Source organism: Equus quagga, chromosome 12 (genome assembly GCF_021613505.1).
Source record: "Equus quagga isolate Etosha38 chromosome 12, UCLA_HA_Equagga_1.0, whole genome shotgun sequence".
NCBI classification, from domain to species: domain Eukaryota; kingdom Metazoa; phylum Chordata; class Mammalia; order Perissodactyla; family Equidae; genus Equus; species Equus quagga.
The window spans coordinates 15,909,584-15,924,914 of record NC_060278.1 but is presented as its reverse complement, the minus strand read 5'-3'; the positions used below and the strand labels follow the sequence as shown (position 1 = coordinate 15,924,914).

Here is a 15,331-nt window from a genome sequence, read left to right as displayed (position 1 = left end):
GTTCTCCCATAGCCTTCCCAGTCAATAACCAATAGCTCCCTAGGAATCGTTGTCACATGAAATAAAATAAAATTAAATGTATTAGCGACAATGTATTAGTTAGGTGGAAAGAAAACTCAATTGTGGATGTGACTATTTTCATTTTGGTTTTTTGTTGTTGTTTTTCACTGTGGCATTTGAAATTGCTTCCTATTTTTATTTCTTGAGAAAACGATGTTTGGCTGTTATTGACCAAAAACACATGTGGGGCTTAGAGTGTACATACATACTAGAGTTTTGTTTTGTTATTATGATTCATTGTCTGGCTAACGCATGCCATAATTACCCATATTTGTACACATGTCGTGGCCTTTTGTAATGAAAGACGACGCTGTTGATGGCATAAGCTCTAAACGGGGGTGTGATCAAGGGAATTTTTTCACAGTCCTTACCAGTTAGGTAAACAGTCTGTACTTTGAAGTCTGGAGTAGCCACTTGAAATATGTGACCTCCAAAATTCTGCATTTTTTGTTTTTTTGTCTCCTGGCAACATAACATATTTATACTTTGGCCACCACCTCCTCATACAGAAAGGTCTGCTGCTGTTTTAAAGTTTAAAACAACAAATGGGAAAGTTGCGTCAGATCAAGGATTCAGTGTTACTGAAGCTACCCTCCCTGCCTTCTGTTTATGTGGACAGATAATAAGGATTCAGAATACAAATGTACCAATAAAAAGAACCCTGCTCGTGGCAGATTAGTGAGCATGCATCCTTGGTTGTAAAAACAGCACTCCAGGGGCCGGCCTGGTGGTACAATGGTTAAGTTCAGCACACTCTGCTTCAGTGGCCTGGGGTCTACAGGTTCAAATCCAGGGTTTGGACCTCTCTACCACTCATGAAGCCATGCTGTGATGGCACCCACATTACAAAATAGGGGAAGACTGGCACAGATGTCAGCTCAGAGCTAATCTTCCTCAAGCAAAAAAGAGGAAGATTAGCAACAGATATTAGCTCAGGGCCAATCTTCCTCACCAAAAAAAAAAAAAAAAAGGAAGAAAGGAATAGAAAAAATAGCACTCCAGGGGTTCTCTAGTTATAATATCATTTTCATTAAGTCTTTTTCACCATTTAGCAAAGACAACTTGGGGGTCGTGTGGGGGTGAGGTGGAAGGAAATTGGAAACAAGCTAAGGCAAAATCTTCATGGCATGAATGCCAGTAGAAACTGCAGAAACTTGAGGTCCTTCCATCTGAGATGTGATGCCGAGCTCCTCAAGTGGTCTCTGTGGTCTTCTGCTGTGGACAATCACAGAATAACCAGGCACTTGGCTGAGCTCCCAGGAGCTGCTTCTGAGATGTTTCAAATTCACAGTGGTCAGGTTCTGCTCTCCCATTTCCTTGCCTCTCCAATCCCCTCTCCCACTTTCAGGCAACCTAAAGTAGATCTAAATGTGATTTGAATTTCACATGGTGCCATCTTGGGTTATAGTTTAATGCGCTTCACATCAATTGCGTTGATATAAAGGGCACCTGCAGAATTTCTCAACCCCAGCGCTGTCGATGTATTGAGCTGGATATTTCTTTGTGATCGGGGGCTGTCCTGTGCATTGTAGGATGCTGCACAGCCTCCTTGGTCTCTACCCTCTAGATGCTGGTAAACACCCACCCCTCCCCACGTGGCAATCAAAAATGTCCCTAGACATTGCTAAATGTCCCCTGGGGGCGAAATCACCCCCAGTTGAGAACCGCTGAGTTATAGCAAGGAAAACTAACATTTATTTGGCATCTCTAATGTGCCAGATGTGGACCAGATGTTCTATGTAATCCTGACAATTATCCTGTGACGTCTTATCTCCTTTTTATTGATTAGGCAGCTGAGAGATGGCAAGGATAAGTGTTGTTGTTCTTCCATTTTGATGTTTTGGTTCCTTCTTTATTTTTCAATACTCAACAATGAAAATGCATTCTAAACAGAGAAATTATTTTATACCAAGGAAAAACAGAAAATGTTATTTTTAATATATTTATTCTATAATATAGCTGGGTATTTTAGACATTCCCTAAATCACAAGCACTTAACTTAAAAATGTGCCAAAAGTATGAAAAGCCAAAACATCGTTACTGAATATCGATTTACCCACCTCAATAAAGGTTGCCTTTTCTTTACTATTCTCTTAATGCTGGAAAGTAACCTCATTGTCTTGGATTTGTCATTTCTTCTGTTTTCTGGCCCGATAAACTATCTCGTATCTAGAATCCATTATTTCCTTTCCTGCACGCACCTCATTTATCCCCATTCGTGTTTCTCACTCTCAGTATTCCATTTGTCATTGATGCGTGTGCTCCTTCCATAATCTCTCTTCTTCAGCTTTTCTCTTCATGCTTTTCCCAAGGACCTCAAGAAAACGTTCCTCAATCCCATTTGAAAGAAAGAAAAAATCCTAATGAATGTGTGAAAAGAGTGACATACCCGTAACAAGAAAATACTGTTGTTTACTGTTGGAGGCTTTCTGGGAGCTCAGAAATGCATTGAAATTCCTGTATGTTCCGTTCAGAATTTCCGTCCTCTTCCTCCTCTGTTTCAGCTCCAGTTGGTTTTTGTTTACCTGAAATCAACATTAGTTATCATTTTTCCATTGTAAATATATTTTAGTGGCATTATAAATTACTGTGGGCTAGAATTGGAAAGCTAGCAATCATACATGTCATTGTCAGAAAAGAAAGAAACTCCGTTCCAAATTGAAAACTGGTGTCCAAGTATAATTTTTCAAAAATTTCAGAACAATTTTCTCAAACAAATATAGAATGAATATATACTAAAGATTTTGTTTTAACTTATTGAAGGAACCAGGGGGATGGTAAAGCCAGTTTAAGAGATTATGGGAGAGACAGAGTATTTATAGTTATTGAAAGAAAGAATAGTGGGCTAAGATTGGAAATTAGATACAGAATTGGTTAATGCGCGACAGGGCGTAAAACAATCATAAAAGGATAACGAGGGGGTTATCTTTTATACGAGACAGAAATTGTTAGCATCTCTGAGAGATGAATTCATTTCTACTGGACAAATTCTATCAGTTTTCTATAATATCTACCCTCACAGAGATATAAAATATCCTAATCCATAGTAAGTTAAGCAATCGTGAGTTAAACAAAGGTCTCCAATTTCCCTAGAAAATTAGATAATCCTTGGTTGCCTGTTAGATACTTAAGAAAACTTTTTTTGATATTGAAAAAGTAACATAAACCCATTGTAGAAAGTTTTAAAAATTCTAAATTTTGCCAAAGGAGAGAAAAAAGCTACCCTCAAACCACTACCCAGATGCAACCACTATAAATAGAATTCATATGTTTCCTTACAAGTTTTTTTCTAAATATTTTTAACAGTGGAGCCATTATTGTGGAAAAAAATTTGACAGGCTACTTTTTTTCTTCTACTTACCGTCCTATTTCATATCTAGTTTGTTATATAACGCAAGTGTCCTGTAAACATTTTAATGTCTGTATAACGATGCATTTTTTGTATCATGATTCTTTTCACTATTTCTCTGAATTCTAAAATTATTTATTATAGATAAATAATTCATTTATTGTGAATTTTTCCAGAATACAAAAAAATAGGTAATAATATAATGACCAATAATATAATGACCAATAGATTGTGGATACAATCTAGTTTAAGAAATAAGATATCACTCACAGAATTGGCCCCTCCCTCCATGAATTCTCCGAATGTACTCTTCTCCTTTGATTGTGTACATACGTCTCCCTGTGTACTGTGTAAGGGTTCCTCTGGGTGTGTATTGAGGAATGAGATGCCAATCAAAGGGCAAGCACATCTATAATGTCACTACGTTCTGCTAAGTCTTGAACATGGCTGTACCAATTTGTGTTCCCACCAATGCATGAAAGTCTGGTTTCTCTACATCAGGAGTTGGCAAACCTTTTCTGTGAAGGACCAGATAGGAAATATTTAAGCCTTGGTGAGCTACATGGTGTCTGTCACAACTGCTCAACTGTGCTGTTGTGCAAAAGCAGCCATAGATGATTCATGAGTGAATGAGCATGACTGTGTTCTAATAAAATGTTATTTAATGACACTGAAAGTTGAATGTCACATAATTGTCATATGTCACAAAATACGATTCTTCTTTTGATTTTTTTTCCCAACAATTTAAAAATGTAAAAGACATTCTTAGCTTGCAGGTTATGCAGAACAGATAGCTGGTTAGATTTGGCTCATGGTTCATAATTTGCCAACTGCTGCTTGACTTCCTCACTAAGAGCTGGTATTTTCAGATACCTTCAATGTTCCCAGCCTACTGGGTGTGGAATGGTAAATTGTGATTTTAATTTGCATTCTGGATTAGCAGTGAAGTCAATTGGCCACTAGGATTCACCCCACTGGTTTACTATTCATGTTTTTTTCCTTTATACTTTCAGAGTGTGGGTCTTTTATTTATTGACTTATACTTCTTTCTATTTTCTGGCCAGTTTTCCTTTGTTATATGCTTTGCAAATGTCCTCAGAGTATTGTGATTACCATTCTACTTTTTAAAAGGTATTTTTTGATGAAAAGAAGTTTTTCATTAAAATTAAATTTGTCCAACTGATATTGGACGGTGTGAGAAAAATTCATATTTTTCATACACATTGAGAACGTGAAAGGTGACCACAAAAGAGAGAGATCACTTTCTTGTATGCAAAAGAGGAAATATTTCTTCATTGGACCAGGGGGAGAAGAATGTTCTCACTTTGACTCCAGACTCCTTTTTGGTCCAGTAGTTTCCTTGAACGCTAACAGCTTGTCTGGTTGTGCAACCTGTCGTTCCACAGTGAAGACAGCATCTTTAAGCCCTGTTGTGGCCAGTGCTGCCCAAAGGCATGCATCTGATATTAATGAAATGTTACTCTGCTTTCACAAGTTTGCAAGCGTCTCTCTTCCAAGCCAGCTGACGTCATTCAAAGTAGAAAAAGACCCTCCCACTTGCGTTTGCTAATTGACTTTGATGGGCTCCTCTGTGTGCCTAAGTGGTTTCTGGAACAGAGAGAACTGTTGTAATCTGAAGAACTTTAGAAAGTCACACTGGCTAAGACTGCGCACCCCAAGCCAGCAAGGAAAAGGAGCAAAGTTGATATGCTGGTCAGCAAAGCGAGGTTTGGCTGCCTTGAGCCTTTTTAGACTTTGTGCTCCTGTGAAGGCTGTTCCTTCTGGAGAGCTGGGCCCACTTGGAACTGGGCTGGCATGCTTGACAGACGCCTCACGTCTTCTCAGACTAAGTGCTTTATTCCTGGGGTAAGCATACGGGCAGGGATGCAGGCCAGATGCACCGTGTGGTTTAAACAGGAATGTACTGAATTGTTAATGTGCTCAAGCTGAAATCACGTTCGTTGCTTCACTTTTTTAAAGTTTTCCTTATCTTGCCAGAAATGCCATTCACAGTTTTTTTATGGAAATATTCAGGTGGTTTAAGCAAGTAAAACTGTAACTCTGGTTTTAAACTCTATGTTATTGAGATCAATTTAGTAGTTGGGGGGAGAGAGAGCGACGCAGAGAAACAGCGGAAAATGGAAACGCTTTTTCCAGCTGCAGACAGCCCCTGGTTGCTTGTGGATCTTGCTGACAGCCTGGTCACTGGGCTTTTTTTTTTTTTTTTTCTGAGGCCTTTCTATGTAAATCAGGATGATTTGACTGCTTGTGGTACTGCAAATTAAAAAAATTAATTGCTGTTTGTCACTTAAAAAAAAGTTGAATTTAATGAAATACAGAAATGGAGTCTAATGTTTAAAATACTCAAAGACAGAGGTTTACCACACAAAGATCAGATGTTTTGATCTTTAGATTTGGGCCAGAACTTTAAAAAAAAAAAGACCACATTGTTATAGGTGCCCTTTTAGGGAGGGGTTCAGAAAAAGTAATTCTAGAACCCAAATGTAAAAATAAAAATCCTAAGGTTACAAATATCTATGCTAATAGGATTTGAAAATATCATTTTAAAATCAATAAAATACAGTTTGTCTAGAAATTCCTTCCAAGCCAGCTCTTTGGTTTCCCGGTGTTCCAGCCTATACTGAACTTAGTTGAACAGAGAAAAAAAACTTGCTAAGAAACGTCTGTGTATGGTAATCATTTGTTCTGTATTGTATCATATGAAAATATTCGTGCAATCAGTAAACCCTGAGATGGTTTGCTTACTCTATGTGATTTCAATGATGTTTTATTATATTTCATTTTAAATTTTCTAAAGATACAGTTTTTTTGGCTTCTGTTGGCCCCCGCAAATTTTGTATACCACAGCTATATTTCGTTAAGCTCTGATGTGGCTGGCAATGTATACACTAATTATAAAGGATTTCTGGGCAGTCGATGCTTCATACAAATTACTGAGCTTTTCAAATGCCACTCACGTTTAATTCAGAAATTATTCAATACCTGTTTGTTTTGAGGGGCATCTGGAATCCTCGTTTTCCGTTAACTTGCCTGCTTTCTAAGAATGTCACATGCAAAATAGCTGTTCTAGTTGTTTCTGCAGAGGAATGCTATTATGAATTAGGAAAATGTATGATCCACAACCCAAACTGCCAAGTATCCAAATTGCCAAAAACCTTCCAGTCGTCGTTTTGAATATTTTTAGCAGTGAAATTGGGCACAAAAATGTCACAGTTCTTTCCTTGGGATGTCAGTCTAGATGACTCCAAACCAGTTACTAGATCCTAGATCCCCAGTGCTAGATTTTTGCACGGGTTTGTCACTTCTCATTTTAATTACCACCTGTGTTTCAATAGCACTGACAAATAGATGGATTTTTGTTTTAATGCTTAAGGTTTAGGTCGTTATAAAGACTCTATTCTGTTCCCACTTTGATCCAGTCATTCTCAAAGTTCCCAAAGTCATGCAATTCTTAAAGTAATGACAGAAACTTTTCTTTCAATTTGGATGATAATATAAATGGAGAGAATTTTTAAAAATACATATATATATATTTATGTGTGTATGTATATGTACTATGGAATAACTTTTTAGGATGCTGAATAAACTATGTGGTCTTTACTTTTATTCTTATTAAGTATGATTTCAGTTTTTATATCAGTTGTACTTTTTTGTACCTTGAGATCATAATGGTTTATAACATTGTGAAATTTCAGGTGTATATTATTATATATCACTTTCTGTATATACTGCATCGTGCTCACCACCAGTAGTCTAATATTTATCTGTCACCATACATATATGCCCCTTTCCCCCTTTTGCCCACCCCCTGACCCCCTTCCCCTCTGGTAACCACTAATCTGTTCTCTTTGTCCATGTTTTGTTTATCTTCCACATATGAGTGAAATCATATGGTTTTTGTCCTTCTTTGTCTGGCTTATTTCACTTAATAAAATTCCCTCAAGGTCCATCCATGTTGTTGCTAATGGGACGATTTTGTCTTTTTTATGGCCAAGTAGTACTCCATTGTATATATATACACCACATCTTCTTTATCCAGTCCTCAGTTGATGGGCACTTGGGTTGCGTCCACCTCTTGGCTATTGTGAGTAATGCTGCAATGAACATAGGGGTGCATAAATCTCTTTGGATTGTTGATTTCAAGTTCTTTGGATAAATACCCAGTGATGGGATAGCTGGATCATGTGCTATTTCAGTTGTGCTTTTTAAAATCACTACAAACCCCCAATGTGTGAAAGCACATTTAGAAATTATACATTTCTCTTCTTATTTTTTTTAAAGGTGGGCACCTGAGCTAACATTGGTTGCCAATCTTCTTTTTTTCCTTCTTCTTCTCCTCCCCAAAGTCCCCGGTACATAGTTGTAGATTCTAGTTGTAGGTCCTTCTGGTTGTGGCATGTGGGACGCTGCCTCAGCGTGGCCTGATGAGTGGTGCCATGTCTGCACCCAGAATCTGAACCAGTGAAACCCTCAGCCATCAGAGCGCAGCACACGAACTTAACCGTCCGGCTACAGGGCCAGCCCCTAATTCTCTTCTTAGATTAAAATGAAATTAATAAATCAACAAAATTTGGTACAGATAATTATTTTTCACCGCCAAGGGGAAAAAAAATAAATATGACTCCGACTAGTGTTAAGTATATTTTATGAATTCTGGTATTGTTGCATTAAGTTTCTTGAACATAATATCCTTTGTGACTGGGATTGTGTGCCATTATTCTTAGGCCGAAATAGCCAACTCCTCTATCTCCTTTCTTCTTTTCCTTCAAATAAAAATGATCTCTTGGATTTGTGTAGGTTTTTCTGTTTATAATGTGCTGCCCATAATGTCGGTTTTTTCTGACTATGGGTAAGAGCAAGTGTTTGGATCCAGTTAGACTTAACTTTGAGTACTAGGCCAGCTCCTTAAAAACTGTGTGATTTGGCAAGTTTTATCTTCTCTGAGCCTCGGTCTCATCATCTGCGTAAAATTAGGAATAATAATATCTCTGTTTTAAGGTATTGGTGAGAATTTTTCTTAAAAATTACGGTGCATATAGACCGCTTAGCACAGTCCCTACAGGTGTTAAGAGAATGCACAGACCTACTTACATTTTCTGCAGTGGCTCATAAGGATGGAACTTAGCTCTGAGGTCCCGATGATGTCTGGGAGAGGACCAAGGGAAAGTTGCGTGTGAGTTGTTTTTATTTGCATATTGGGAGAAAGATCGAGAGATTAAAGTACATAACAACCCTGTAAAGATATCCAGGTATCTTAACTGGATATCTGTGGGTCTGGGATCAGATGGCTGGGAGGGAAAGGCAAGTGAGAACCTTCTGGAAACTATATGCAGATATTTGAGTCTCTGTGTGTATATATATATGTACATGAACATCTTCTAGCTTCAGGAGATTCTTGAAATGGCTCTCAACTCCCAAATGGTAAAGAACCAGAGCTCCTGAATGGTAATAATTCTGAGAAAACAAAAAAATGACAGAAGTTAAATATTCTCAGAAGTCTACTAATTTTTGAATTATTCTTTCTTTCTCTTTACCTTGATATTGCTAAAGCAGTTTAGAAAAAAGAAAAAAAGGAAGTTGACATTTGACTCTGTATACCCATATACTATAAAACAAATCATGGTCTAAGCCTATAGGTTTGTGCATCATTTTTCAGATATAATTTGTATTTAAATGGAAGCATGATGTTTAAAAGGTCTGGTGGCTAATACGTGTACATGAGGATGCTTTAAAGGATTAGCACGAAGATGCTGGCTTTATCACCTGGAGATGCCAGAATGTTTAATTTCACCTTGCCCCAGAAAACAATCAGTTTGTGGAAATGATAATTTTGTGCAAGCCTGACAGACATTTGCCAAGTTATTTTTATTGTTAAAATTGAAAAAACTTGAAAGACAGCTTTCCATGGCAAAGTAATTAATTAAAAGCTATTAATATGAAACATAGAAGAAATATTAAATGAAATGTTGTGTGGAGGAACACCCCACAATCTCACTACTTTTGGTCAAATATTTTTATTCTGGCAAATGATATCCCAGTGCCTTTCCACGAGCATCTGTATTTTTCTGGCTGTAACTATAGTGTGGTTACTCTAGACTGTTCTGGGTTCTGCATTTTTCCTGTAGCTGTATTTTGAGATCACTTTTTAATCACAGTGTGATAAAGCATTGTGTGGATTTACCATAGTTTGTCCAAATAAAAGAGTTGTTTTTTGTTGGATTTTTAGTTGATTTTATAGTTTTGTTTTTATAGATAAATCTGTAATAACAATTTTGAGCATATGGTTGTTGGCTCTGTTAAATAACTTCTTTGAGATAAATTCTCAGATGTGGAGTTATTTCCACAATGAGTTGATTTGAATGTCCTTATGTTCTATGCCTTTCCATATCTGTTTTCAAAATGATTATACCAGTTGACAATGCCAACATAATATTAATAATATACTAATTTCATCACAGTATGCTCCACATTAGGTATAATAATTGCTTTAAAATGTACATAAGTATACAACATCGCTTCAATTTCTATGTAGTAGATTACTAGCAAAGGTGAATATTTATCTGAATATTTTTGTATCTCTGTGTAAATTATTTTATTAGATTTCCTGTGTTTAGATTCAGATGTTACTTTTGTTAGATGTGAAGAGTGGCTCTTTACAGAATAAACTCTTAGACCGTTTTCTCCCTATCCAGTCCCAGCTATCAAAATATTTCCATTTATAAAAACCTGCTGATGTTACTAAGGGGTACTTCAGTGTGAGACAACAGAGCATTAGTTTGATTAGAAATTGACACTAGACCAGTTAAAAGATTAAGCCACGATTTTGCGAAGTGGAACCAAAAGCTTTTGACTTTGTTTAGATATCTAACTTATTTCCTGCAGAGAGCTAGTAACTCAGACAAATATGAAAAAGACCACATCTGACTCAAGCTGTAGTTAATATGAAAGTGTCTTCTGTCTCACCTTTGGGTTCATAGATTTTGCATTGTCAAGGACAGCACAAACCAGTAAATCGTCAAGTGTTTATTGATTCTGAGCTGTCAGAGCCAAGAGGGGACTCTGTACCCTTGTAGCTTCCAGGGGGCTCCCACTTCCAGTGGTCATTTGGAGGAGCACCCGTCTCCCCGACTCTTCCTGCAGAGTTGGAGAACTGGAATTTTCTACACTCTTTCTTGGTAAGGGAACTGCTGTCGTTTTTTACCTTAATGTAATATGATGTCATTTGGGGACCTTACAAACAGTACCTACCTGCTTTTAAAACTTGGTCCAATTATATAGTGTTGTTACCTGTTAGTGGCATTTTAGGCATCAGAAAAGAGAAAAATCTGACCTCTGAAATCATATCTATATCCTTATCTATGCTATCAACACATAAAATAGATCTGCCAAAGTCCGGAAGGTTCCACACGCTCTGATACAAGTGCCCTTTTCACAAAGTCTGTTTCTTCCTGGGCCTCCTAATCTTCCTGGTTACTCAGGGACAGAAAATGACTTTGGTTCGAGAACATGAAAGGATGGACAGAGCTCACTGCACTGAGAGGAGAACAGGATTTTATTCTTGGTTCCAGCTCTGCTTTCTTCATTTGGGAGCAAGCTAATTAACATCTCTAGGCTTGTTTTATCACCTAAACAGTGAAGGTAATAATTCTTATCTCTCCGTTGCTCTATATGGGAGGTTGTAAAGACCCATAGGGGGGTTACGAAATACTTAAAGCATCTCAGAATAGCTGTTTATAGTTTTGTCTTTCCTTTGAAGCCCAGCAATGGCTTAAAGAATGTACCTTCGATATTAATATATATTGAATCAAGTATTTTAACCTCAGATCTTTTTTTTGTCTATTTTTCCTTTTTTTGTTCTTTTTTCTTTTTGGGCCTCTCCTGTCTTGGCACCAGCATAGGGATTTCTGCCGCATGAAACTTGATGAGCCTGAGATCCGTCCTATTGGGTCCAGGTTTATAACCGTTTTCGTGACTTAAATGTTCAACAGAAACACATGCTTGGAACCTTTCAAGGCTAAGTTCCACGTCAGCGGGCTTTTTCATCATTCACAGCCCCACTTCCAAAGGCTTTTACAGTAAACTGCGAATAATTAATGTGAGCGTGATATTTGGATATTTTTAAAAACGAGTTTATATATGCACTCAAATACAACAGTATGAAAAAGAAGTAACTTCATGATATTGCCAAAAATAGTAATCACCTACACATGATATGTGTTGAGTGCTACCCAGGTGAAAGAAAACGTGATCTCCATTGTTGAGGAAATTACTGCTTATGCAGATAACAACAAGAGAAAAAAATGTGTGCGCAACTGTGCAAATATTGAGGACTAAAGAACCATGAATGTCTGTTGTAGGCAGGATAAATATTTAGAGAATTCTCAGGGTAAAAGATTAGTTGAAAGTTCAGAAGTTGTGGATTATAGTTCAATTTAACAGCAATTAAAGAATAGGTTTGTCAACTCTCTTTAATATGATTCAGTTGTGTATGTTTCTCACTGTAGCTAGACCGTGGCGGCCCAAGATGCTGACATGGCTGGATTTGTGCTCAGTAAAAGTTTATATTTTAAAGAGATCTCCAACCCGTGCCCTCGTCTTTGCATTTCATGGGAAGGATAGGAATTCACAGGCTATTGTAGGAGGCGTGACAGGATTCAGGGTCCCCATGAGAGCCGTCACTTGGCTACTCCTGGACACCTTTTGAAAGATGTGATGTTGTAGCTGGAACAGCTAATTGGTGGAGATGTTGCAAGTTGTTTGTTTAAAGAGATTCAAAAAGAGCAAATTGTCACTGAGCTCCACATTAATAAAGCTACGTAAGCCAATAAGAGAGAGTTTGTATGAATAATAAAAGGTCCTTATTGCTGATGCAGTATATGCTTTGGGTTGAGAAAATGTGTATTTGTTTAATTTCTACAGCTGAGTGAGTTCACTTGCCTTCTCTGGGACTATTTTTCATTCTAGCAGCATAAATTTAGCACTCATAATACCACTAAAATTGAAGACATTATGCTAATTGAAATAAACCAGTCACAAAAGGACAAATACTGTAGATTCCTCTTATCTGAGGTTCCTGGAACAGACTAAGTCATAGAGACGGAAAGTAGAATGGTGGTTGCCAGGAGCTGGGGGAAGCGAGAAATGGGGAGTTAGTGCTTAATGGGGACAGAGTTTCAGTTGGGGAAGATGAAAAAGTTCTGGAATGGGTGGTGGTGATGGTTGCTTAACATTGTGAATGTACTTAATGCCATTGAACTGTATACTTAAAAAGGGCTAAAATGGGGGCCGGCCCCTGGCCTGGTGGTTAAGTTCAGCACATTCCGCTTCAGCCTGGTTCGGTTCCTGGGCGTGGACCCACACCACTCATAGGCAGCCATGCTGAGGGCTTACCCACATACAAAATAGAGGAAGACTGGCACAGATATTATCTCAGGGCAAATCTTCCTCAGCAAAAAAAAAAAAAAAAAAAAAGGCTAATTGGCAAATTTTGTTATGTATCTTTAACACAAATTTTTAAAATGCAATTAATAAAACCCTTTAGTGATTATGTGTGTTGCATGAGACCAAATGCTTTATGCGTATTATTTAATCCTCACAGCAACCCAGGCAAGGAGACACATTGTTGTCTCTATTTTACAGATGGAGAATCTGAGCACAGTCAGAAATGTCACAAGTCTAGGGCCGCACAGGTGTCAGCAGCGTAAGTGAGGACTGGACGCCAGTAAGGAGACTATCATGTGCACACCCCACACACAGACCTGCCTGTCTGTGCCTGGCTTCCTTTTTTGTTGTTTTTTTGTTTTTCCCTCTGATAATTATGTTCTTACTGCCCAGGCTGCTATTGCGATTGCAGCCTTCCCTCAGGCATAGGGACTTGGGTTCCCTGGGTCTTCATTCATGGAGGTCCCCCTTGACCTTTGGGCCCTGAGGGTCCTGCAGCAGAAGGTGAGGCTGCCCACCAACCCTGCAGTGGTCAGCCAGGCCCTTCAGGCCTTTCCAGCAGCAAATCAGAGACCAGCTGCCTACTCGCTTCTTAGCAGATCTCTTGAAAATCCCCCAACAGACCTGCTACCAAGATCGCCTCAAAATTAACTCATGCTTTAAACATCATTTTAACCCTGTCTAAACAGGCCACTTTTCTTAAAATGCTTTTTTTGTCTTCTAGAATGTTCCCTCAAAAATTAAAAATGACTCGTTTTTTCCTTATCGTTGTGTCCCAGCTACTTTTCAGAAAAACCAGAGCACAGACTCATTTCCACAAAGGAATGTATATAAAAGCCAAATAAAGATATTTTTGTAAAGACTGCGTATATACCATTTCTTTCCCTTTTTTTTTTTCTTGTTGAAATCTGTTTACCCAGATTTCACATAAGGTTTTCTGTTTATTTGTGTTCGTTTTGTTTGATCTGTTTAGTTTGCAGTTACAGACTTTGGATCAAGCGTGTGCTATATACCATCATTCTGTTGCATTACAGATGAGAAAATTAATTCTGTGGTAAAGTCAATTTCATGAAACAAGAAAGAAAGGTGCTTGGGGGAATTCGACTGAGTCAGAGATGTTTGCTGATTCTGCTACCTATTGATTTTTGCCTCTTTACGTTCCTCTACTTATACTTTTTAATTGGGCAAAATGATGAACTTGAAGGCTACTGGCTACCTCCAGAAATTTTAGTGTCTTTGAAAAGCTCGTTGGGAGCACGTGCTATTCCACTGTTCTCCTTTCTACCTTTTTCATTCTACCGTGGAAAACCAGATGGTCTGCACCAGCTGAGAGAAATCATTTGCAACCCAGTATATTTGCATAATTTCCTCTCTGCCCTTAATCTGGAACAAAGGAAGCAACATCATAGGCCAGCATAGTGAATTAAATCAAGTTCTTAATTACAGAATTAAGAAACTTTTTGAACATAGTTTAAGATGCCATGCTCGTATTTCTCTCCGAGTTCTAGCGTTCCTTGTGAAATGTGATTTCCATTCCAAGCTTTTTCCTGATTAGTTCGTCATTTCAGCAAGTCCAAATGCTGGCAGTTTTTACAAACCTAAGGAAAATAATTATGACATTTAAAATACAAATAGAGACATGCAGAATTTCAAATCTTCTACCCTCCCACTGCTTTCTTGAGGCCAGTTCAGTTTCTCCTAATAAGGACGTTGACCTGCTCACAGGGCTGTGACAAGTATTTTCACAGGTCTGTTCTGTCAGTGTATTCACCGCATAGCCTAAGCTGAGCAGGCTAGAGTGGCCTTACTCACCGAAGGAGTATTCAGCCTAAAAGTACATTCTAGCACCCAAGTCAGTCTCACTGTACTTCATTCTTATGCTTAGAAAAGGTAATGCCTCTTTATTTGTATTCCTGTTTTCATTCAGAGTGCGTGAACTGAGGTGACTTTTATACATCACGTCCCATGGCAGGGCTTCTCTCTGAAGCAGGGGAGAACATGGCATCTGTTCCTGTTAATTCTTACCACACCGGCAGAACATAATTGCTTTATCGCAAGGGCTGTGAAGATAACACGTCACCACTGTATGAATGCTCTTAGGTTACGGAATTTAGTCAGTGACTAATGTTATCGTGGACGTGTACCGAAATAGACAACAGTAGGATTGCTAAATTGTGAAAGAGAAGAGTAGTCAGTAATAATCAGCGAATGATAAGCAAGTACATGGCTTAAAAGCATTCCAGGAGTTCCATTTCTAAGTTTTGCTACCTGTTTGTTGTTTTCGAAGAGTTTGTTTTAATGAAACTTGTTATTTTTCAAAAGTATATATTTCATTGTTATATAAATGACAAGGGCACATATGCATTTAGTTGCAGAATTGTGTTTCAAGTAATACTGAAAGGAACCATCTCTTGGTTGCATTTCATAGTTTTTAAGGGAGACTGTTTTACATATAATATT

General features: G+C 38.0%; 1 protein-coding gene across 5 annotated transcripts in view; it reads left to right on the top strand.

The window, feature by feature from the left end:
• Positions 1-15,331, top strand: part of CACNB2 (calcium voltage-gated channel auxiliary subunit beta 2) — a 351,929-nt gene that overhangs the window by 169,287 nt on the left and 167,311 nt on the right. Inside the window, exon 1 of one of the 5 annotated variants that reach the window (XM_046679153.1) lies at positions 5,032-5,275. The exons of the other annotated variants lie outside the window; for them this stretch is intronic. Coding sequence (XP_046535109.1) covers positions 5,225-5,275 — 51 coding nt within the window. The 5' untranslated portion in view covers positions 5,032-5,224. Of the gene's footprint in view, positions 1-5,031; positions 5,276-15,331 lie in introns of those variants that run through there. 5 annotated transcript variants of the gene reach the window in all.